At 34.3% G+C, this 26,405-nt stretch overlaps 1 protein-coding gene across 4 annotated transcripts in view; it reads left to right on the top strand.

The window, feature by feature from the left end:
• LOC149796222 (neuroglian-like) overlaps positions 1-26,405 on the top strand; it is a 389,784-nt gene that overhangs the window by 245,979 nt on the left and 117,400 nt on the right. For 3 of the 4 annotated variants that reach the window (XM_089966180.1, XM_089966179.1, XM_089966182.1), the window contains one exon: positions 11,895-12,054. In XM_089966180.1, coding sequence (XP_089822306.1) covers positions 11,991-12,054 — 64 coding nt within the window. In that variant the 5' untranslated portion in view covers positions 11,895-11,990. Of the gene's footprint in view, positions 1-9,883; positions 10,222-11,894; positions 12,055-26,405 lie in introns of those variants that run through there. The other variant, XM_089966181.1, reaches the window with a different exon arrangement.

Genomic DNA, 26,405 nt, shown 5'->3' with positions numbered 1-26,405 from the left:
GACTCTCATAGTTCTTGTTCAAACAAAATTTGTCTTTTATAAAATTAAAAAGTGTTGTTTGGCCCAGGCTGCCTTATAGGCCTAGGCCCCAGGGATATATCCCCAGTTGCCCCTCCTTTCTTGTCAGCCCTGGGTATAGGTCACTCTTCATATGAAATGGGTATGGCTGTGCATCCTATTTCTGGGATGAATTTAGTTTTGGTATTAAATTGTCACATGGTTTCCATGTGTCTGGAAAAAAATCAGGAAATTTTCACTTTCGAGGAAAGTCTGGGAATTTTATAACAAATGGGGGAAAATTATGGGGCTTTTTTGGCTTCAGTCTGGGAAATGTCAATATGGATTAGCCCAGGGAGAACTGTAATGTCCATGGCTAAATTTGTTTTCTTATCCCTGGTTTCAAATTTTCTTCAGTGCAAAAGGTTTGGACTTGAATGTCTGAAATAATGCCATATTTTTCCAAACATGCAAGACTTCTGGTTTCCTTGCACATTATAATAGGAGAAATGCAGTCAGCTTTCTTTTTAAATGCAAAAAAAATTCATGTTAAATTCTTCTCACCTATAAATGCCAAATGCCGACTCCATTAGTAACCTTACTGTTACATTAGAGTCAGCCATTAGTTTTGCTGATATTCAAATGGATATGAAATAAAATGAGATAAATTATGATTGTCTCATTTAGTCTGCCAGTGCTTCTTTTGCTTCAATAGCATTTTATATCTATTTTATGCCATTCCATGATAGTTCAGATTTGTGTAAGTACAGAAAATCCAACTATACAAATTAAATGGGACTCTATTACATATAGCATAATATCATACATTTATCAGAGGAGAGGAATGGGGAAGTTTAATTTTTCTTTCACTGAGTAGACTGCAGTCACCGATGCTTCAGTTTAGTTGATTTTTATTGGCAATTTAAACACACTATTGACTATAACTTGAAGAGAAAATGGGAGCAAAGTGACTTCCCTAACCCAGGCTGGCCTGAATGAGTACCAAACCCACAACCCATGGATTCCAAGTCTAATGCTCTACCAGGTGAGCTACCACAGCTTCCCACCATCACAGTATCTGATAATGATAGATTTTAACTTTTTAAAGCCATTTTAACAACCTTATTAACAAGTAGAAATTTTTTAAAATCTGCTTTAACTGATACCTGTATAAAGGACACCTGCTTATAAAGGTTCAACATTTTTTATAAGTAGCTTTTTATATTCATGTTTTGTTTGGTTTTGATGTCCAGTATAAAGGACATGTGCACACAGATGAAACTTTATTTTGGTCCCTTCATGTTGAATGCAGAAAATATTATTTTTCCAGTGCAGGGTTAGAAGTGGACCTAAAAAAATTGACAAATCTAAAGTTTCATTCTGAACTTAGAGACTTAAAAAAAAGCTTAAAAAAATGAAGAAAACGTAAATAATAAAAAAGAAACCTAAAATGTTTGAGCAGAAAGATGAACAGCTCTATCCCAATCCCACAAAAAATGCTTTCCTGCATATCGTTTTTCATTAGGCTAGCCTAGCAGTGGAGAAAGAATGCAAATCATGCTGATTAAAGCCATAAAGTCATTTTAATTATTATTACATTTCACTATAGCTTTATTTTCATTGATTTTGAAACAAATTCTAAGCATACGTTGTCAGATTTTCAATAAATGTTGTGCTTGCCATGGAGATAATCAGGTATATGCTTTTTGTCTTGAAGCTCATAAGAAATTTTGAAAAAAAATTGGGGAAAAAAATCTTTAGAAACCCTTAAATTTCAAAATATAATTTAATTTCTAACCCTGACTATGTTTTCACTGCCCTTGGTCAAATTTTTAAACCTGATTTGCAAGGATTAGCAGCTGGATTACATGGATTTGGGTAAGGATATATTACTATTGCCATTATACAAGGAACATTTGGGGAGGAGATTAAAGGTAGAAAGTCAGCCTATTGCTGCCTGTGTTTATGTTATTTCAGTCCTGTTTGGGGAAAATGATCATGATAATTTAGGTATCATATAAATAAATAAGGAGGTTTCCTGAAAATGAAGAGGTACAAGATTCATTTGGTTTCAAGGTTTATCATGTCTTATAAAGGATTGCAAGCATCCATCTTAGCTCTCCTGTAAATGTAAACACTGGGTAGAGCCAGATCTGCTGACACAAAATAAGTCTGCTAATCAAAGTCTGTGCTGTTCATAATAGCAGTGATTTATATAACATTATTACATCACATGATAAATTCTCAAGTTTCAATTGGCTGTTACAGGGATCTATTTAAGGATGTTAAAAATGTCAATCCTTACAGAATATGTAATTGGTAAATTCAGAAAAGTTCTCTATCTTTCCTTTAGAGAGTTCTGCATCAGATTTAATAATTTCTATTATCTAATATTTAACACAGTCTATTTAAGGATGGTATGCATTTTTCCATGAGTGTGGGAGGGTATATGTGCCTATGGGTATTACAGCTGTTCCATAGGCATGATTGCCATGTGCTGATGAAGTCATGTGATGTGCTTAATCTATTATCACTTTTTCCATTGGAAAATCTTTTTCTACAGTGCTCTCTAGTTGACTAGAGTGCCTTTGCCTTCCATTGTTGTATTTATGTTACACGAAATAGCAAGAACAGTTTTCTTGGAAGAATGTGGACTGTATGTCAATGCTGTTTGCAATATGATACACAAAATACACAAGTAATTTCTTTTAATTGAGAGATGCAAGCTAATGTCTCATTACTAATCAGAATACAGCACTTCCTCACTATAAGGCCTATCATTATAACAGCCATCACTATAACACTCATCATTATAACACTCAGCACTATAACACTCATCACTATAACACTCATCATTATAACACTCATCATTATAACTTGGTTCTTGTTTAAGCGGGGTATGGCCTTGGATCACATTTCATGAAGTGGTAGTCAAACTATGTGTATCATGTACTTCCTTTTAAGGTGGTCATGCTTTAAGGCCAGTATACTGGTCTCTCTATAAGGCAGCATACTCTAAGGCTAGAGTGGAGAGTATTATAATGAGGAGGGAGTATTGTATAATGTACTTCATTAGAAGGTAATCTTTCTACAATGCAGCATAATCCATGGCTTCAACAGATTGTTATAATGAGGGATTACTGTATAATATACTTCGTCATAAGGAGGTCTCACTATAAGGCAGCATATTCCATGGTTCCAACATAGAGTTTTATAATGACAGAGTACTGTATTATGTACTTCATTATAAGTGTAGTATCACTATCAGGCAGCATACTCCATGGTTCCAACATAGAGTTTTATAACGAAGGAATAATTATAAAGTGGTCTCAGGATAAGGAAGGATATTCCATGGCTCCAACAGAGTATTACAATGAGAGAATAGTACTTCATTATAAGGTGGTCCCACAGTAAAGCAATGTACTCTATGATCTCCATCGATAGCATTATGTTGAGTTTATAACCTATTTGTATTTGGAATGATAAAGAAGAGAACTTACACTTTTCGATAGAACATTGTTATCAGTTGATGATGTAGATAGTGTGGAGCCAGTATAATTTTATATTTCACTGGTTTATTAAATATTGGTGATTGAATATTGATGAAACAATATACTGCACTGTGGAGTTGAACTTGTTGTCTGTAACACTAAGTTTTATCAGAAAAATAAAACTTTAACTGAAATAAGGTGAGCACATAAGAAAAATAAAACTATTTAAAAAAAATAAGAATATATGATGCTCAAACAAAGGAACAAAATGGCACATAAAAATAAAGTCTGAGAAAATAAAGAAACATTTATCACTGGTTTGTCAAGATATGAAAATGTGATATTTTTATGTTCACCTTATTTTGTTACATGGGAACAATTGTTAGTCCTAATTTAATATAATTTTAAAAATATTAAATTGCTTTATTTAGTTGCATTGCAGTTGAAAACTGACCAATAAAACACTATAATGGTAGCCCATGTCATTTCAAAATTAGAATAGCATGTGATTTGGCAATAATTGTGTATCACTATTGAAGTCCCTATGCACAGCCTTGCATGTTGTATGTCATAACCATTCCAGGACCCCTGGTGTCCATTATATCCCATGGGCAGGAGGAAATGCTACAAGAAGATTTACAGGTTTTGTCAGCGGCTAATTGGGGAGAGTATTTACCCATGTACACCCAATTGCACACATGTATCCACATCTGCCAGCTCATTATGTGCTGAGAGATCAATGCCTGTGTGGTTTGTACACCCTGCAGTAATATGTTGACAAAACAGGGGTTGTATTGTTTGTAGACCTACATCTGCCAGCCGATAGTGCTCAGATGGAAGTTAGGGCCTGCATTTTTTGTTTTATTTGGGAACATCATTGATCCTGATCTGCAAGTTCATTTTGGGATGACAGATTGGAGTCTATGCTGTTTGCAATAGGGTGTACTTCATTTGCAGGTAAATGCAGTGTTTCTAGCAAGAATATTTACATAGTAAATTGCCCAAAAGGTGCAGAGTTTGGCTTTGGAGCTAAAAATTGATAGAAATATTCTGAAAGCAGATTCACTGGGGTTATTTTTTCAGCATTTAATTTTTCTTTGTCAAGCAATATTTAAAAATTACTATTGTTCATTTTGGCTTTATTTTAAAACAGAATATATTTGTAAGCTAGAATTTGATGAAGGTCAAAGAATGAGACACCCAATGATTCCTGGAATATGGTTTTTTAACCTGAAGTGTGTTCATAATTATAAAAATGAAATTCAGAGAAATTTAGAGTTTACTTTTGCTTGTAAACTTCAGCTGCCAAGATAATATCATTTTTTAAGAACTAGTCATCCCAAAAAATGCATCAATTTTAAAATACATCAACACTGGATAAACGTTTCGATATCACACTTAACCATAACTATTTGGTGTAAAGTGTTTTTTTTTCAGGTTGTCAATTTTGTAGTACTGTGTTGGACATAAATGTAATGTTTATTTATCAGATAAACTTGTCAGTGAAAATTCGTTATTATGGCCACTCTCTGTGAAATTGGCATAGCCATATAATCAGTCCCTCTAGCAACAGTTTGGTTTCTGAAAACTGGATTGTATCAGCCATTTTTGTCACCAAGAGGAATATTGGCCCTGATAGTGCAGTTTCTGTAGTTTAGCTAGCTTTAGCAAGATTTTTTAGATTTCAGCCATATTTAGTATATAACACTATACTGATGAAACCTTGAATGAGTCTAATTCTCTGTTTTTTTGTGGTTCTTTTTAATGCACTGACTGATTGCTGGCCTATCTGACTTTAGCTTTCACAGAAAATCTTCATCGGGGGGGGGGGGGGGTAAGTTTCAACCAAATTTGGCAGGCAGTTATTAATTAATGAAACGTTTTATGTCATTGATTTATAGTTTTTTGCAATATCATTTACTGTAGCTAAGATGACTGATTGTCTGCCCGTCTGACTTTAGTTTCTGCAGTATTACTTTAACAAGGATTGTTGGATTTCAACCAAATTTGGGATGTTGCTTTTTATTCATGAGACCTTGAATAAAATTTATTTCCAGCATTCTGAAACATTGTTTAGAGAGTTAGGTTCCTGATTATCCAGCACTTCAATTTTGTTTTTTGCTGAAAAAAGTTCCTTATTTGGACCTTGGGTGGCTGAGCAGTGTAAGATACTCACCTTTACAGATCACTTACATCACACCTATGTCCGTGTGGGTTTGAGTCTCGGCTTAAACAACATGTGTATGTGAGAAGTTTACCAGTACTGCTTCCCATGAGATGATAGTTCTTTAAAGATCTTTCCATGTACCTTGTCTACCAAACACAGACCACCATGTATAACCTACAGGTATGTGTTGAAAAATGGCATTAAGCCAAATAAAAAACAAAAACTTTACTAATGATTTTTGGATTTCATTTAAATTTATCCTTAACCATTTTGAAGACATCAAAATACTTTGATTTATATAATTTCACAACATTTGCAAGAGTTACTGTCCCTTGATTGTCTTTTCTTTTAATATTGCATTCCACAGAATTACTTGAGCAAGGACTCAGAGGTCCTTGGCACGCAGCATTAGAGTGATACTTCCATGAGTGAAATATATTTCCAATATTCCACACTATTGCCCCTAAATATTCATTCTCCTAACTTTTGAGGGGTCTTTAGTTATGGACTAATCACTAATAACTCTAGTTTTCTCCATATATCATGAGACCATTGTCAGTAATCTTAGCATATTGTCAAGCCCATCACGGTACATTATATAGTTACATTTTACAATATTATTGTTGATTATAAACTGAAGGCATGGTTTTAATGGATGATACTTAATCTAGAATAAAGTTGATGAAGTTGTCACCAATCCCTCCCATGTTAGCTAGTCAGAATCATGAAGGAGTTTGACCAAGCAAGTCAGAATCATGAAAAATCTTGATTAGTTTAATGCAAAGCGGTTTATAAGATGACATCTGACATAAGTCTGATATCATATCCAACCACATGCTGTTTGTAACAAAAGATGATTGGATATTTTTTCTTCTGACTTTTACCTCATTGAGCTTCTTATCCGTTTCATATTATTGGAACCTATGAGGGCTCTGGGATGTAGAATAGGGCCAGTGTATGCTCCCGCATGTTTTAAGGGGCATATAATGGAGGAAGGAGCTGTAGTGACTCAGGGGTTAGCATGCCAGATTAGTAATTGAAAGTGTCTGTGTTTAAATTCTACCATTGCATGGAGTGTCTTTGGTCAAGGTGCTTGCTCCAGTTTTCATCAAACCAAATAACCCACATGTGTTGTTGTGTTAAAAAACATTGAATTAAAGTTATTATAAGAAATTTCTGAACTCAGTTTAATAAATACACAAGCTATAAACTAAACTAATACATGTAGATACTTAAGATTTAAAAAAAATAGCATTCACTAGTTGTAGCAAATAATTTATACTCCTTTTAAATATTTTGACATCTTTAACTTGGGAGTTACCATGAAAAAATTGTGAGATGACATCTGTGTGTAGTTCAAGTAGAAGGTTGAAGGGATTGAGAGGGTTCACTAAATTTACATAGATGGTAGCATAGTGTTGTCAAGTAGCAAACATGTCTGCAAGAAATAGCATAGTGTTGTCAAGTAGTAAACTTGTCTGTTTGAAGTAGCATAGTGTTGTCAAGTAGTAAATTTGTCTGCAAGAAGTAACATAGTGTTGTCAAGTAGCAAATGTGTCTGCAAGAAGTAGCATAGTGTTGTCAAGTAGCAAACTTGTCTGAAAGAAGTAGCATAGTGTTGTAAAGTAACAAACTTCTCTGCAAGAAGTAGCATAGTGTTGTAAAATATTAAACTTGTCTGCAAGAAGTAGCACAGTGTTGTCAAGTAGCAGATGTGTCTGCAAGAAGTAGCATAGTGTTGTCATGTAGCAAACTTGTCTGCAAGAAGTAGCATAGTGTTGTCAAGTAGCAAATGTGTCTGCAAGAAGTAGCATAGTGTTGTAAAGTAGTAAACTTGTCTGCAAGAAGTAGCATAGTGTTGTCAAGTAGCAAATGTGACTGCAAGAAGTAGCATAGTGTTGTCAAGTAGCAAACTTCTGCAAGAAGTAGCATAGTGTTGTCAAGTAGCAAATGTGTCTGCAAGAAGTAGCATAGTGTTGTCATGTAGCAAACTTCTATGCAAGAAGTAGCATAGTGTTGTCAAGTAGCAAATATAGCTGTAAAAAGTATTGTAGTGTTGTAAAGTAGCAAATGTGTCTGCAAGAAGTAGCATAGTGTTGTCAATTAGTAAACTTGTCTGCAAGAAGTAGCATAGTGTTGTCAAGTAGTAAACTTGTCTGCAAGAAGTAGCATAGTCTTGTCAAGTAGTAAATTTGTCTGCAAGAAGTAGCACAGTGTTGTCAAGTAGTAAGTTTGTCTGCAAGAAGTAGCATAGTGTTTTCAAGTAGTAAATTTGTCTGCAAGAAGTAGCATAGTGTTGTCAAGTAGCAAATTTGTCTGCAAGAAGTAGCAGTGTTGTCAAGTAGTAAACTTGTCTGCAAGAAGTAGCATAGTGTTGTCAAGTAGCAAATTTGTCTGCAAGAAGTAGCACAGTGTTGTCAAGTAGCAAACTTATCTCCAAGAAGTAGCATAGTGTTGTCAAGTAGTAAACTTGTCTGCAAGAAGTAGCATAGTGTTGTCAAGTAGTAAACTTGTCTGCAAGAAGTAGCACAGTGTTGTCAAGTAGTAAACTTGTCTGCAAGAAGTAGCATAGTGTTGTCAAGTAGCAAATTTGTCTGCAAGAAGTAGCACAGTGTTGTCAAGTAGCAAACTTATCTCCAAGAAGTAGCATAGTGTTGTCAAGTAGTAAACTTGTCTGCAAGAAGTAGCATAGTGTTGTCAAGTAGTAAACTTGTCTGCAAGAAGTAGCACAGTGTTGTCAAGTAGTAAACTTGTCTGCAAGAAGTAGCATAGTGTTGTCAAGTAGCAAATTTGTCTGCAAGAAGTAGCACAGTGTTGTCAAGTAGTAAACTTATCTCCAAGAAGTAGCATAGTGTTGTCAAGTAGTAAACTTGTATGCAAGAAGTAGCATAGTGTTGTCAAGTAGTAAACTTGTCTGCAAGAAGTAGCATAGTGTTGTCAAGTAGTAAGTTTTTCTGCAAGAAGTAGCATAGTGTTGTCAAGTAGTAAGTTTGTCTCCAAGAAGTAGTATAGTGTTGTCAAGTAGCAAATGTGTCTGCAAGAAGTAGCATAGTGTTGTCAAGTAGTAAGTTTGTCTGCAAGAAGTAGCACAGTGTTGTCAAGTAGTAAATTTGTCTGCAAGAAGTAGCATAGTGTTGTCAAGTAGCAAATGTGTCTGCAAGAAGTAGCATAGTGTTGTCAAGTAGCAAATTTGTCTGCAAGAAGTAACATAGTGTTGTCAAGTAGTAAACTTGTCTGCAAGAAGTAGCACAGTGTTGTCAAGTAGTAAACTTGTCTGCAAGAAGTAGCATAGTGTTGTCAAGTAGCAAATTTGTCTGCAAGAAGTAGTTCTCATGCTCGTACTTTTCTTTATTGAATTTGAAAGACATTCATTATCAAATATAGGATTTTGGTCTGATTATCTAGGGGATATAATTCTCAAATTACATTTTTTTAACTAGTTGAATGTGCTAATGTGTACAGATGAGGAAATAAAACAGAAATTAAAAGCCTGAAATTATCATGCTATGCATTCAAACTGTTTGCAACATAAGAAAACCAAATCAGACAAACTATCTTATTGATAAATTAGCTCTTTAACAAATATAATTTTAATTATTCCAAATGAGTGCTAGAAAAATTTGGCTAATAATATGATTTACATGGGGAAAAAATTCGAAAATTTGTTACGGAAAGTAAGAACATGTCACTTATTGTGACAGATTTATCACGGTTGTCAAATACCATTCTTGAGCAGGTCTAAAGTTATACAAAAATATGCAAATTATAATGCTAGTTTGAAAGGTTAGAGTCAAAGCCGTAGCCAACAATCCCTCATGATTGTCAGTTATTGTTTGATTGTTTTGAATGGATTGAGTGTACTGAGTATATGTATGAAGCATTGGGAGTATCAGTAATTACTGACTCTTCATGCACATGGGTGATCATCCAAGTACCTTAAATTTTATTTTTTCAATGGGCAGGTAGATTTGTTTCACTTAATTGCTGGACAGCTTAATATCACTGACTGTAGTGAAATGACTCAGTTGCATCTCTGATAGTAGAGTGCTCATGGAAGCAACCTTGAGGACGTTTCTTGATTGGTTCAGGTTTGACAGTTAATCATTCATCCAGATCAGCATGAATGGAATGGGAAAAATACCGTCACTCATTACCTGATTTTTATACACTAAATGTCCCCCACACAATGTGTACTTTGCAGTGTGTCAGTCATTTTATGTTGTTTACCTGCTAGTGATATTTTAGCAAGTTCTTGTCTGTAATCGCTTAGTATTGAATGGTGCAAGAGAGATGGAATGAAATTTTCTGGGATTTAATTTCTTTGTTCCTGGAGTGATGGCGCTGAATGGTGGCCTTGTGGACAAGAATTGATAGTCTTGGAGACCAAAAGAGTTGACAAACTTGTACTGCAGATAACTTAATGTCCTGGGGGTCGGAAATGTATCAGAATTTCATAATAACTTCAGTTAAATCAATAACAGTTGGAAAAGAAAGGATATTATTTCCACTGGATTAATCAATTATTCTGTGTGGAGTTATTTGGATTTGGATAGCTTCAGGCATAAGGTAGTGACTATTTTCCTATAGTATGATTTAAATACCTTGATTTTTTTCTCTTTATGATAAATGTATATTGCAACCATTTATTGGCAAGTGCATTGCTACAGATTTTTACCATATTGAGATTTATTTGGAACCTGACAAGTAATCATTCAGTCTATAATACAATTACCTATTGTGGATATATCTATCAGCAAAGGTTTTTCATTTTGAAAATAAGAAAATATGAAGTGATGTTCCAAAGCTTATCAATTATGATCAGTTAAAGTTAACAATTTGTGCACACAGTTTATGTACTAGAAACAGATGGAGAAATGCAAGTAGTTTCTCAGAAGGAAAGCGATATTTAAGGCTTGTTCCACAACAAGTACAGTTACTTTACTTATACATAGTAAAACCTGCTTTGGCATTCATAATATATACTATTACATGTACACATATTCAGCCACATTTTTTAAACAACCCAAGAATTCTTTTGTAATTTACAGTTTTATTACACACAACTTCAGTATGATGTTCAATTTTTATATTTCATTTAAATAATTGAAAAATAATCAGTCATCTTGTCATTCAGTGTCACTTAATTAGGCTTCAATAATGTCAGTGATAATTGATGATTCATTTTTTATACGGTAAATATTTTTCTTTCATGCCATTCACGTAATGGATTCTTCTTCCTTAAGCCAATAAATAGGACAGATCACAGGTTTGATGGCTCGAGGTGACAAAATCATTTTTATTTAAATCTTGCAAAGGACTAAGCTTTGGAAATTCTGTACAGAGTAGAGTAGATCCCCCCCACCCCGACAAATAGTGAAAACAATCAATGATTAACTGTGGTGCCATACAGTAGTTATTATTACAGTTCAATGTACTTTTTACCACATTCTAGCTCATAGATAGGTTTTTTAAATTACAAAGTAGAGATAATTTTGGCCTTTAAGTAATATAAACCTTTACTGCAAATTGATCAAGATTTTCTCTTTTTTAATTTTCCAGAATACGGTGTACCATCTGTAATGGATGTTATAAACTTTTTTAATAAAGAATTAAATGTGTTTCTGCCAGTCTCAATCCCAAAGAATCAGATGTTTTTTTATGCCAGTCTCAGTCCCAAAGAATCAAAAGTTTTTTTGCAGGTCTCAGTCCCAAAGAATCATTGTTTATACAGAAATACTTTTCCAGTCAGTGCTGAAAATTTCATGCAGATTTTGTTAAAACTATTTTGTGAACAAAATCATTTATAAAAGTTGTACTTTTTAAGGTCAGATTCAAATTTATTTTGATGTGCCTTCTGGAGTCACTTGTAAAACAGATATATAAAGTAGTACTATATTTAACTAGGATCTGTTTGGATATTTCCCCCATCCCATATTCACAGACAAATCTACACAGACAAATCTACACAGACAAGCAAGATGATGCACTTTAAGTTCCAAGTTTCTTTTAAATTAAAATTTAGTGTGATATTTAGGAATCCAAGATTTTACATCTTTAAGTTTTATATAACAAAATATACAACTAAAAATGATCCAAAATCTTCTCATATAGTATTATAGTATTTATTAAACCAGGATGAAACATGGTTCAATTATATAATTAATTTATTAAGAGCATGTTTATGTGTGACATGTGTAACATGATACATTACTGTAACATTGTTTCCTTGCTACTTTTAGTGCGGATCTACCCTAAATAATTGATGATGCCTGTAGAGGGCAGGCTTGCTGCTGGCTGACTGAAGTGTTTCAGGATTCCTGATCACTGTGGCTACCATGTGGATGCTGCGTTACAGACCAGACGTACTGCTCTGTTACCTTTTTCTTGCCACTGTCACAGGTAAGGGACTATACTTCACTGTGTGTTACAACTATATGTCCTTTCACATGTCCTTTTTTCACTGATGTACTCCACCCTTTTTTCCTACATAGATCTATTTACACTTTGTTTAACCCATGCTACTATGTCACATACTGCCAGTTTTACGAATGTTACTGCACATGTAACAAACTGACAGCTTTACATACATTCCTATCTATGTGGCAGAGACTGCCAGTCTAACCCATGCTATAGTATATGAGATACTGCCAGTTGAATGTGTATGTGAAAGAGACTGTCATATGACCCATGTAACTCTCTGTGACACACTGCCAATATAACCCACGTTACCGTGTTCACGACAGACTGGCAGATCAACCCATTACATGGTTGTTACATGGTATATGACTGATTGCCAGTTTAACCCATGTCGCTGTGTATGTGACAGCTAGCCAGTTTAACCCATGTTATTGCATGTGACAGACTGGCAATTAAACCATCTTACTGTGTATGTGACACACTTCCATTGTTCTGTTATAAGCTACATTTCTTTGGTGTGATTGAAAAGATTATATTAAAACACTGGACATAATTTATGTGTTAGTATTAGATATGAAATTCTAATTGACTGTGCTAAACAGTTTTAGATTTTCTGTCAGTAGGAAACAAATTATTGCATTTCTATTATTATTTTTAACAATGTGTAACCTGTCAAGGTACTAGTCATGTGTCCCATCAAAGTCACAATTTGACAGTGCAACAATGGCCAGAATCATGAGAGGCTGATCTTTCATCAAGTTTGACCTAATGAACCATGTCTGTGTTGAGTAACCCTCAGTGTGAGACCAAATAGTATAGCTGAAGTGTGACATCAAATATTGTATCCCAAGTGTGACACCAAATATTGTATCTGAAGTGCAGCTTTAACTGTTGAATTCACATCACATTATCAATCATGTATGTTGTTTGCTCTCCTGATTACTCTTAAATGCATAGACCCAGATCTGCCAATGCATTATGTGATGGTAGATCTAGGTATATGCATTTAGTGGTTGAATCTGAGTATACATATTAAATATCACATCTGATTCAACTAGTAATAGTAATATAATAATAGTAATAGTAATTCAAATAGTAGTTTTTTTATAATAATGAAGTTTTTCATAATTTGTTTTATATTTGAATACTTTTTAAGCAACCTAGGCAATCAATTGAAAGAGCAGACTTGATTGATTTTTGCTGGTTAACATGAATGGAACATTTCTCATTCTTTTCAAATAGTATTCAATATTAACCTAAAGTCTCTGAGATGGAGAGAATCGATTTAGCTACAGACTGTTCTCCAGTCTAATCCAGGGAGTTTGTCCTGTGATACAGTGTATAACATAAGACCAGTCTGCTTTTCATTTCAAATCTGTTAATCCAATCTTATCAGTAGTAGACGAAAATTAAAAAGCATCCAAAACCACTTGTCACATTATTCCATATAGCCTCCCAGTTCCTTTGTTAGATTTTCACCGACAGCCCTCACTTGTCAAGAATGCAGAGAACCCAATGTCTTCAGAATGAGGGTACTTTTACACTACCCCTATAAAATCTAAGGAAAAAAAAATAAAAATCACAGGATGGGTAAATGTGAATAGGGGTGGGGGTGAATCTCAGAAGTACAGTAAGCTATATTCCAGTATAAATGGTAAGAGAAATGCATTCTTTAGGCTTTTGCAGCTTGAAAGCCATAGTAATCCATGCAAACAAAATTATTAAATTCGCCGTGATAGGTTTTTTGTTTTAAAGTTAAAAAGCTAACATCGAGACTCAACAGTACCGCAACTATGAGTTTGTGGTTACTCTTGCAACAAATAGTCAAAGTACCACATATACTCACTTATAAGTCCAGTCAAATTACAAACAACAAAGATCCTGTTCTGCTGTATACAAATTCTCCTGCAGATCAGGGTCTATGTTTTTCATTCTACTGAATATTCCTAACAAATTACACTAAACCAGATCTGCAACCACAATATGGGTCTCTGCATTTTGCAGTTGGACTCGTCTTAGAAGTGAGTATATATGGTATATTGACCTTGGAATGGCTTCCGTTCATGTATATCTGCAGATGATGTCACACAAATATGCTGATGTCAAAGTTTTCATTGTGGCACTACTGCTTGTTCTATTTAAGTGTTTATACTGAATATAAATTTCTAAGTACATGTAAACAGATGTGTGTTCCCACTGATCAAATAAAATCTGTTGCATTTATCTAGCTGATCTGCTATTATAAACAAGTGTTTTACATACTGGATTGTACAAAATGTACCTCTTGCTTCTTATAAGCTGCATTTATCCACCAGTCAAGGAGTAGTCGATTGGAAGGGCAAAAGCCATTGTTCCTTACCTTTACTTAATTTACAGCAAATCAGATTATAAGATCAGATTTATCCAAAAATGAAATAGTGGTCATTAAATTCAAACTTCAAAAGCATTTTTAGTTTTAAAAAAAGGAACTATGGTCAATTTATTCAATATTTTTCAATGACATTAATAAGGTGAAACATCAGAGAAATTCACACAAATAACTTTGGAACTGATTTTGACAAACACATACAAACTCACACACAGGTGCATTTACACACACACACATGCACATGCACACACACACACACACACACACACAGACACACACACACAGAAGTTGATAGCAGTATATTTTAAATCTGAAACAAGAGATTATTTGAAGTTAAAAACATAACTAAAGAATGTTTATGAAAGTTACACCGATTGACCTGGAGTTGAATGGTTCTGGTTACTGAATTAAACAGCACAAGATCATCAATTGGGGTGGAACAAATGAGTGACCTATTTCTAGACCATTTAGTACAGGCAAAATTTTTATGGGAGAGACCTTATCAAAATTACAGCAATTTTGCAGACTCAAGCAATATTGGATATGTGGGCCATATGTCATATATCTTCAACACATAATAATTACTTACCCCCTGACACCAGACTTGGTTTATAAACCCCTGCCATCATGCAAAACTGGGATTGTAAAAAGTTGTTCATCTCTGGTGTTGGATCATATAGCTTTCTATTGACTTGTCAATTCTAAAGAAATTGAGTGTGATAAATCTTTGTATTCACAGTAACTGAAGATTGAAGATGCTTAATAATTTATTCACTAGTTCACACCAGACAGACCACCCTCGTGTAAATTGTGTGGGAATTATTTGGGTGAGGTTAGTAAATTTTGTTGGGATTTATTTTTAAATATTAGCAAATTCTTTTTAGCACAAGATTGTGCTATAATGTTTCATGTTCAAATAGTTCTTTCATGCTTCAGGCCACAGTAAAAAATATATATTTTAAGATTTTGTGAGAGTATACACTCTTCTGTCTTTCTGTCCAATTACTCTTTTTCCAGATTGGCAAATCACATTTACCAGACTGGGAAATTGTATTTTCCAGAGTTGGACATCACATTTACCAGACTGGGAAATTGTATTTTCCAGAGTTGGACATCATATTTACCAGTTGAGAGAATGCACTGAACTGTACAAGCTATTATTTTACTTTGATATCTAATGCATTGGGAAAAAAAAGTTAAAAAACGATATTGACATCAAATTTTAAAAGATTATTTTCTTAATTAGAGCTCAAAATCTGCTGCATAACCTTGCAGCATCTGAATTGTTTCCAAATCAGGATGTCAGTTTTTATAATTTATAATAAATTGGTCCTTTTCTTCTTGGTTTTGGTCTGTACAGTCTGGTTTTCTGGTTCTAAATCTGTATAAATCAAGCAAGTGTTAATGTATTTGTGATTTATCTCCCATTTGTACACCTTTCCTTGCATGCATGCAGCTTTTTTAATCAACCTTCAACTAGTTGCCATTGTTTAATTAGGGTCCAGCTTTTTTAATGAACCTTCAACTAGTTGCCATTGTTTAATTAGGGTCCAGCACAGTAAGGATGACAAAGTCATGTAGTAATTATGTTGTTCAGTCAGCCATCTTGTTTCGAAAAGATTGCTGGGAATTGTTAGACCTTAACCAAATTAACCATTCAGCTTTGTGTTGATTAGACCTCAACATAATTAAATCCCACCCCCCAGCCATCTGTGGCACCTTGTACAGGAGTTAGAACCTTTGACTGCTGGGCCTCTTGACTTTTGCTTATGCAGTATAATTTTACTCAAAATTATTGGATTTTAGCCAGATTTTGAATGCAATTTTATATAGATAATACCTTGAACAATTTTTAAAAAATATTTCCTTTTTGGGATGTCAAGTGATTTTTAAATGTAGATTTATATTATTGGAACCTTGGATGTGTTTTATTACTCATTATCCACAACTTCTTTGCCTTAAAGTATGTCCTACAATTACCAGGTCTCCTGAATTCCATTTCCACAACTTCACTGAATTGAAGTATGCCTCCCCACCCAATTACCAGGTCTAAAAAATTCGGTTTCCACAACTTCATTGACTTAAACTATGCCCTGAAGTTGCCAGGTCTCTTTACAGTTTTCACAATGTAATGGAGCTGCTCTCAAACACCTGTTAGACTACATGCTTGCCAACCCTCCAGACAAAAATGCTGTCTTTTTAGACTTAAAAAGTGTTTTAAGGTTGGGGAGAAAGGTCAGTGCATGTGACCCCCAAAAAGCAAAAATTTGACAATTGAGAGTAATTATGTACTCATATGAGCTTACATAAAATGACTGGAAATTCTAATGTGAATAAAGGAAAATAACATTTTATTTCTTTTTGTTAGGAAGTATTTTATACACTTACAAGAAAAAAATAATAGGTAGACATACCATCACCACACACATATGTTCCCACATTCACAAAGCCAGAACAACAAAGACTTTAAATGAAGAAAAAACACCCCACCAAGTTTCTATCTTTAATGTTTTCTAAAACAAAATCCTAGCCACCTCCACCCCTCACTTGTTCCCTTGGTTACATTTTGGATTGAGCATTCTTGCATTATCCAAATGTATGTGGTGTTGCTATGTTGATGGATGTTGTGTAGTCCAGAATGACTAATGTTGACATGGTGCTAGCTGAGTTCCTGGGGACAAAATAAATTTTAATTGGAAAGTAATGGTAAAGGGGTAGGAAAATGTCATGGAAAGTGATGGAAAAGGGGTGGAAAAATGTCATGGAAAGTAATGGAAAAATTAAGAAAATAGTCAAAACAACAAAATCTTCCTTGTCAGTCAATGTGTTTGATGTAAAGTGGGCAGATCACATGGCATTAAGTGGAGGAGGAGGACATCTTGACAGATTCTGATTATTTGGTTCTCTTTCTATCATGTGTACAAATATTATTATTTCTAGTGCACAGATGCAATTTTCCAGCCTTTTTGTCATTCACATTAAAGAATCTGGTCATGTAAAATGAGAAACTTATTATGGAAAAGTCACTGCAAATAAAATCAGATTTGAATAGGAACCTTGTGTTTAGTGTATGTTCAAAGAATGAAATGCTCCTTTGTGCTGCTGTGTTTTACAAAGTCAAACTCTGTCAACCAAGAGTTCTTAAATATAGCTTACTGGACTTTGCTCCAAATTTTGCTTTCCCATCACAAGGTCCATGAATCATTGTAGGTCATATGGTTGAGCATTGGACTCTGAATCAGAGAGGTTTGAGTTCAGTACACTTCCAGGCCAGTGCCAGCTGCCTTCATGTATCCCTGTGAAAGGCACTTAGATCCCATGTCCTTATTTTGATATAGCCAGTTGTGTGTTAAAAGAGCTGTTAAAACCAACAGAACAAAACCATCACAAGTCAAACTGCAAGCAACAAAAGATTCACATCTGCTGTAGCTTCACATGCCTGCAGATTAGGATTTATGCTGTTTGTTGTACAGATTTCTTCTAGTAAACTGCACAGACCCAGATCTGCCAGGGCATTACACATTTGCAGTTGGTCTCATCTTAGAAGAGAGTTTAGATGGTACTCTCTGTAAGATCCTGTCATGCAAATTGTCGAAAGAGCCCCCCCCCCGTGATGACCTCAGTGTTTGTAGCTCTGTTTTTTACATTACTATTGATCAAAATATTTGGAATGCTATCATTTTGAATCATGTTTTTTAACATGTAGGGTTCTTAATTTCTGTGCATTTGATCACTTAGAGAAAGTAAAGCTTGTGTAAAAATCAATTTGAGAGCCTTCATTGCATCACATACACGTTATGGTTGCAAAACTTTATGAGCATTTGTTCCACATATATAATAAGAAGATGGAACAAGAGAAATTCCCATATAATGATTCTACAAAACGCGTGAATTTGTTTCCATTTATACTTTTATTTAAATTGAATCTATGTGCAAACTGCATAGACCTGAATCTACTGCTGTGTAATGCACCAGCAGATCTGATTCTATGCAGTTTATTTGGCCTAATCAATAGAATAAACATCAAAACCCTGATCTCCCAGCACATTATGTAGTGGCAGATCAGGGTCACTCTTGTCTGCAGATGGATGTGATTTGTTCATCATTATATACAGTAATTTACATTGGTTGTACAGTATACTTCTTATTATAGCACTGTCTATGGAAGTGGTAGAGTATTCAGTATTCAAATGAGAGTACCCTACAACAAATGGCATGGTGAGTTCACAGTGGTCTAACTTCAGTATTCAAATGAGACAAGTTTGATATCCTGTTGTGCAATTCTAGATGAGTTAAAACATGCAGGTCTTTTGCTATCAGACATTTAGCATCATGGAACAGAAGCTGTCTCATGTAGAGATTGTTTGTCAGGTTAGAAAATGTGGATTTGGTCTTTTGTAGCAGGCTGTATCAGTGTCCCTGCTGGTTAACCAAATGTTGTATCTATCAAATATCATACTGATAAAGGATATATCAGTTATAATTTACTCAATGACAAGGTTTTGCCATTTGACCTGACGTGACCTGACGGTTCACTGCTGTAAACACCATGAATAAAAAAAAGTCAAATTTCAGCCCAGGCAATTTCTTTTGTAGTTTGTCTTTCACATAATTGAATGTTTTTTAACAAGGGCTTTTCGTTTTTTTTTAAATCACAAGGGCAGGTTGGTCTAACTGCACTGACCTACATATCATCCTTATTATTGTCACAGATTAATGCTGTCATGAAGATGCAAAAGACTGTATAGGTGGAACACTTGTTGAATAAAGGGACATTTTAAGCTGTTTTACCATTACCTTTTTTTGTATACCTTTAATTATCTTATTATACTTAATTTTGACAATTTTTTTAGAAGGTTTTTTTTTGTCAAAAGTTTCGATCATATTCTTCATTTTTTAATTTTAAGAACTTTTCCTTTTAATTGGCACCATACATATCTCCTATATTCTGCTGATATCTATATCTATATATATATATATATAGTAAAACCCTTCAACACCCTATTTTTTTAAGTTGTAATAGTGTTCATTACTTCATCAGTTTTCTCGATACAAAGTACATTTTTTCAAAGCCAACAGAAAAAATTTAAGTTGTAATGTAAACCAAGGAATGTTTAACTCATACTCAAAACTAAGTGATTGTATATATAGATGATCAGCAGACCTTAAAAATCCTTTGAATATCCTAATTTCCTCTGGTGCTCCCAGCTTTTGTTATCTTTTTACTGACCAAGATTTTTATTTCTCTGAAGGACGACCCTAGTCGCAATACACTTTTGTCTTATCTAAACAATGTCTATTTATAAAGTAGTATTCAGAGAGATCACGGGTTCAAACAATGGCTGAATCATACCAAAGACATAAAAATGGTACTAGTAACTGCCTTGCTTAGCACTCAGTAATAAGAGGTTAGTGCTGAGTATGGTTGGCCTGGTGTCAGGATAATGTGACTGGCCAGGCCATGATGCTTCATGTCTGCAGCATAATGTCCTTGAATTAGACATCACTATAAACTGCCACACTGCAGACATCATAGCAATATGACTGAATTTTTGTAAAACCTACATTAAAAATCAAAATCACACACATATAGTGTTCAATGACTATCTTAAAAATTAGTTTTAGATATAAACTAGTATTCAGAGAGTCACAAAATAATTTTACTTCAATATATACTACATTAATAAACTTTTCAGGACTATTGGATTCTGTTTATTGTTTTCACTCTGGGGCACTTGCATCTCACCTCTATCTGCATGGTCTTGGCTCAGCCAGCATGGGGATGTGAGCAAACTTCCTATTGGTTGATGATTCTTCTGGGGTTTTCCTGGGTTATATCTCCACAAAATATACTGGCCACCATGTTTAGTCTATCATGTGCTGAAAAATGGTGTTAAAACCACAAAAACCAAACCAAACTTTAAACTTTCCCAACAATTATACAGCTGATATCCCAAATTTTATATCTGTTTGGTTTTGTGAAATCTAACACTACTATGAGTACATGAAATGCTAAATGTAGTGGCCAGTATATTTGCAGGAATAACCTTGGAAGAACCATCACCCAAGGGAAGCTACTGGGAAACTTTCTCACATAATCATATTGGTCAAGCCAAGATGTGAACTCTTGTGGATGGAGGTGAGATGTGATTGAGCTGTTAAGGTGAGCACCCTGGTGTCCCCCCCACTCCATTTTTTTAAAGCTGCTCTAAGATGTATGGTATGCAGAGGTTTCATCAGTATTTAAACGGCTTTCTTGAGACCAAAATATATGGCCATTCAGCACCTAAAACTAGTTTACTCTCTCTCCAATTTTGAGCAGTTGCACCATACAAGTATTTTCTTATACTGTCAAGGATCAGTGCAATGTAGATTTTATGAGGAGCTCTAACAGAGAACATGGGAACTGGTTTGTCATTCATTTGATAGCTCAGAGATGCCAGAACACAAAACTTGCATGGTTCCTTGCCCGGGCTAAATAAGTGTCACAAAAGCATTGGCATTGAGGCCAGTTGTATGCATGGAAGTGTGTGTGTGTGTATGTGATTAGAATTTTTAACGTAGCTTTAAAAAAAATTATCATATCGCTACGATGTCTGCAGTGTGGTAGTTAATAGTGATGTCTAGCACTGAGGCATCATGTTGCAGACATGTAGCATGATGTCCCACCCAGTCACATTATCCTGACACCAGGCTGACCAGTCCTAACTCAAATCTCTCAATGCTGAGCACCTAGCGAGGCAGCTGTTAGTACCATTTTTGTAAGTTGGTATGACTTTGCTGGGGTTCGAATCCATGACCTCCCACTTCCAAGGCAGATGCTCTAACCACTAGGCCACTGGAGTGGTATGTATGGAAGTGAATATTGATTGTGCATAAGATTCTTCCAGTATTGAGAAGTATAGTATAGTATAATATTTTGTTGTATAGTAGTTTGCTCAAGGTGAGTACAATATATGCTCAATAATAAGTTGAGTCCAACTTCAAACTAAATAGACCCAGATCTGCCATCACATAATTTGTCAGTAGATCTAGTTATACGCATTTTTGTAGGACTAATAAGTAGAATAAACAACAAAGACCCAGTTCTTCTGGTGTATTAAGCGATGGCAGATCTAGGTCTATTTTCTTTGCAGTTGAGCCCAACTTATAAGCAGATATATAAGGTAAGCGACACAAAATTATTGTCACTGAGGCCCGCTGTATATGTGGAAGTGGTTATTGATTGTGCATTAGATGAAGAAATGCAGATTTTTTGCAGTCCTGAGAAATGTATTACTGAAGCTATACCGGGCAACCAATGCAGAATCTATCCGATTTCACCCTATTAGAGTATATGTCAATTACTATTTACTCAGTGTCATGGAATTTCTAATAAACCTGATGTCAAGCTTAAAATATCATGAACTCCATGTAATTATAAACCTTAGATTTCCATAGTGCACACCAGACCTTGCCCCATTGTCTCCATTTGTAATGATTCATTTCAACAAGGCATTGTATTTGGCAGAAGTTATTGCCTATAGCTCTGTCATATTACAGTTTTGGACGATGCCATAATCTTCAGAGAATAGGAGAGGCAACCTGGAAGGAACAGAATGGACAAGCAATGCAACCTCAAAAACTTTGAGAGTCTGTTATTTAGCAATTTAAAATTAACTCTATTTCCATGTTTGAAGTCTTACCAGCTTGCCATACAGTAAATCCTGACAATATTTTTCTTATTTTAGTTGTTTTTCAATTTTTAAATGTACAAGGAAAACAAAAATTTCAATGTCCATGTCATGTTTGTACTTTTTATCCTCCATTTATTATACAATTAAATATTAACATTGCATCCCAACCATCTTTTACTTGATAATTTCAGCATTTAAGGTATGACTTTTTAACAGCAAATTATTTTAAATTAATGTTTGATAAATGTTTTAAATGAAAATTGCAAATAAAAGCCGTTAAAATAATTTGAAAGAAAAGTGTAACAAAACTCATGAAGTCATCCTGCCTTTGTTGGGTAAAAATGCTAAACCTTATTCATGTGTAATCATTATTCACTAACATCAAAATTTAAACTGTGAACCAGTCCATCCATAATACTCTAACTTATTTACTTTAGTCATTACTTTCAAAAGCATCATGGTAAGTTTTCGAGCATTAATTCATTTGACCATTCTCTAAGCGAGTAGACTTTTTATGAATTGGACTGATTGAATTTTAGGTGTCTTGGTGCAATTGAAGGTGTATAATTTGGTGCTTTGCATTCTGTTCTAGTGGTACTTATTTTGCATTTTCATAATGAATTTCATAGCTTCCTTCTTGAAGGTGTCAGATCTTTTACCTAGATGGACCATTTGTCAGTCTGTTATCAGCAAAAATTGTGAATAAAAGTTATTTTTAATTGGAAAAATTTATCCATAACAAAATTTATGTTGTCTTGTACAATGCTCGACAAGTTTAGCCATGCCAGAAATTAATCATATCAGAGTGATTAGCGCAGACGAAAATGACAGGCATCAGCTTTTATTTGTGAAGGGGTAGAACCACAAGCATTGTTATGAATTGAAAATAATTGCCTACAACGGTGATAATGCCTGCCATCTCATACTTAAAGTTGACAAGTATACCCTTGAATTAAGCAAGATAAGATTTTTTAATTAAAAGAAAGACTTTGTTTGGATTTGTTAAAGTTATTCCAGATAAAATTCAGTTTTATGGAGTGCCAACTTCTTGTTTACACAAACTTGAGGAATAATGAACCATCTGAACAATCGCAGTGTTGATCAAATGAAGTTAGACAATGGGTGCTAAAGAGGTATACTCAGTGGTACATATACATTAGAATCAGTTGAAAGTCAATTGTGTTCACAAGTGCACCATTTTTTTAAATGTAAAAAATTTAAATACAGAAATGAAAAGAAACCCGTGTGTAAACAGCTCAAAAAATCCTTCAAAATGTCTTTAGCGATAATATCCGTGCTTGTCACACTTGCTTACCTTTTCATTATAAAGTTCGTTTTGCTCAAAATGTTAGATAAGGATTCTCAATTAAATTCCTATACACTGCATTATTAATCATTATCAATACTTTATGAGTGTACCTGATTTATGCTTTCCTGCTAAAAGTAATCAGATCTCTGATTGGTGCAATTTTATTTTGGATCGTTAGAAAGAAAGTGTTCTTCTTGCTTATCCATAAAGAAAGTGGCACATAAACAAGTGTGGTTTTATTGACTTTTTTCATTTCATTAGCTGCACACTACTACAAGCTTAACATAGCTAGAATAAAACATGAAATAAAATCTATACAACATGAAACTGAGAGATGGTCAAGATCAGAAAGGTGGGATTTTGCCACTCTTAACCAGCATGGAATGGGCCATGGAAGCAAGTGCAGTAACTATTTACTTTTATTGATTTAATCAGCTACTCACCTTGATGGTTATTACCAGAATGAAATTAAGAGACCATAAAGATATATATATATATATATATATATATATATATATATATATATATATATATATATATATATATATATATATATATATATATATATATATATATATATATATATATATAGAACAGTCCATGTAATATCCTTCTATATGTATCCTTTGGATATTATGTTTGAATATGGGTTTTTATGTTATGGTATGTCCTCTTTTTAGGTAATGGCATATCCTCTTTTTATGGTATCTTTTTAGGTTATGGCATATCCTCTGTTTAGGTAATGGCATAACTTCACTTGAAGGCCTGCTTCCATTCATCAAAATTCAAATGACATTTGTTTAACAAAACAAATCAAGAAGTCACAAGAGGACAACAGTTTCTTTCTCTCCATGATGTTAATGCCACTAATCTTCAGACTGGCTATTGTTTCCTTTTTTGGAATGTAGGCAGGTTAAATTGTGTAAGTTGAATAAAAAGCAGTCCATGTTGAATGGCACTTCTCTTAGACCATTAGGATACGTAACCAGTTTTGTTTGACGTTCCATTTCCTTGGATAGGAAGACTCTCACGAACATTGTACATTTATCCTTCATTTTCCAGGAGTCTCCTGGATTTGTACTTATTTTCCTTCTCCTGAGCCAATTTGTCCAGTCGTATTGAATATTATTAATTACTCTGTTATTGGTCCTTTTTTTTAAAACTCTTTTTGTTAGTTGTTATTTCAGGTTTATCAACACTTGGTGGGAAAAATTAATCATCATTTTTTTTAGGTACTCAGTATTTTCAAAATTTTAATAACAAATGAGTTCCCCATATTAAATTATTATAGGACATAAAGTAATTTATAATTTTGTAAATTGATGATGTATGAGAAATAAGAGGGTACAGCAAGTTACATACAATACAGAATGCAGCTTGATGTTTTTACTTCACAACTTTACTTGCATTTACTTCTAATAGATAACAAATTACATGAACTAATTTTTATGTTAATTGACCCCTGTGGAAATTATAGGAAGGTAGCCTCATGGTGAGAAACTGTTACAGTTTAAAAAAATTCAAATAGTCCAGAAATATTTTGCAGGCTGTTCCGTGAAATTAATTTGTAGTACTCAATATCGAGATTGTGGACTTCTCACATTGATGGACTGCCAGCTGTGTCATGAAAGATTACTTGTATGGTTAAGTAGGCAAGTGAACTATGTGCTTCTATAGGGGTGATCTTTCTATGAAATTATTTATTTTAGCTCGTGCTGGGCTCTGCATCATGACAATTAGGAACAAATTTATCTGTATATATTGCTGTATTTTGTGTCCTTTTGCCAGGCTCTGAACACAGGAGGCCATTATTGTAACCAAAACACAAGTTGTTTGATTGAACTTCTGGAATCATGATTTTCCTTTGTCCTCCTGCAGCCACTGAAAAATGCAATCTGATTTAAGCTGGCAGATGGTGCGGAATGCAAATTAAGCTTGACAGGGTTTATCGGTTACAGAGGATTTTATTATCGACACATCTCCCACCCCATGCAAGAATTGAGATTACATGTTCATTTGCATATTGTCATCCATCGGATTTCAATGCATGCCCGATCTATTGACTTTGACTGTTGGAAATTCCCAATCTCAATTACAACTCTCTGAGACTTTTGTTTGACTTGGCTAAACACAGAAAATATCAAATACGTTGTTTAATCAAATTTCTGGAATTCCTAGTATGAAAGAATGCAGGCATGTTGCTCTTTGAAATGATAGAATTTATGAATTAGATTGCACATTTATTAACTCATTCCATTACATGTTTCAACAAATGAATCCTCTGGAATTTCCTTTGTTTAAGCTCAAGAGTCCCCTGTCTCTATAAATCCTTGGAGATTAAATCATTCACATGTCGAGATTCAATGGTGATTAATCTATTTCCCGAAGATGGAGGGCGACAGTATTTCCTCGTCTGATTATTCAAATTTCACTGATGGAGGTTCCAATATAGATTTTTATTTTTCTGTTCTGTAATTATTTCATCTAGTAAAACTGATGGTGTTGTAGATCAGCTATCTAAACATTGTACAAGGCTTTAAATAAAAATGAGATGGGGCTTGGCTAGTATTTCATTTCCTTACAAGGCTTTGAAAAATATGAGACGGGCTCAGTTGGGTGATTTATTTTCCTTATTTGTGGAGGTATCAGAGGAGAAAAAAAAGCTTTCATCTCTGTAGTCGAAGTTGTCATGCAAAGTGTTTTTCAATTTTTCTCTGATGTAATCTGTAGCTGTCCACACATTTGTATGCTTGTTCAGAGGTAACAGAAAAGAACGCTGTCAGAACATGCACAACTGGAGATAACTGACCCAAGAGAAAATTGTGAATGACAGTTCTTTGAGATTTGTATGTTACAATGGTGAGGAAAAGTTATAACTTTGTGGCAATGATGACACTAGAGCTATAATCAGCATTAGCAAGGTTTAGGGTCCAGAGCATCTCAGTGGTAACACACTTTCTTGGCAACTCTGTAGTGTTTG

The sequence above is a fragment of the Sinohyriopsis cumingii genome, chromosome 7, assembly GCF_028554795.1.
Source record: "Sinohyriopsis cumingii isolate HCF-2022 chromosome 7, ASM2855479v2, whole genome shotgun sequence".
In the NCBI taxonomy this organism is placed as follows: Eukaryota; Metazoa; Mollusca; class Bivalvia; order Unionida; family Unionidae; genus Sinohyriopsis; species Sinohyriopsis cumingii.
This window is presented reverse-complemented; position numbering and strand designations above follow the sequence as displayed.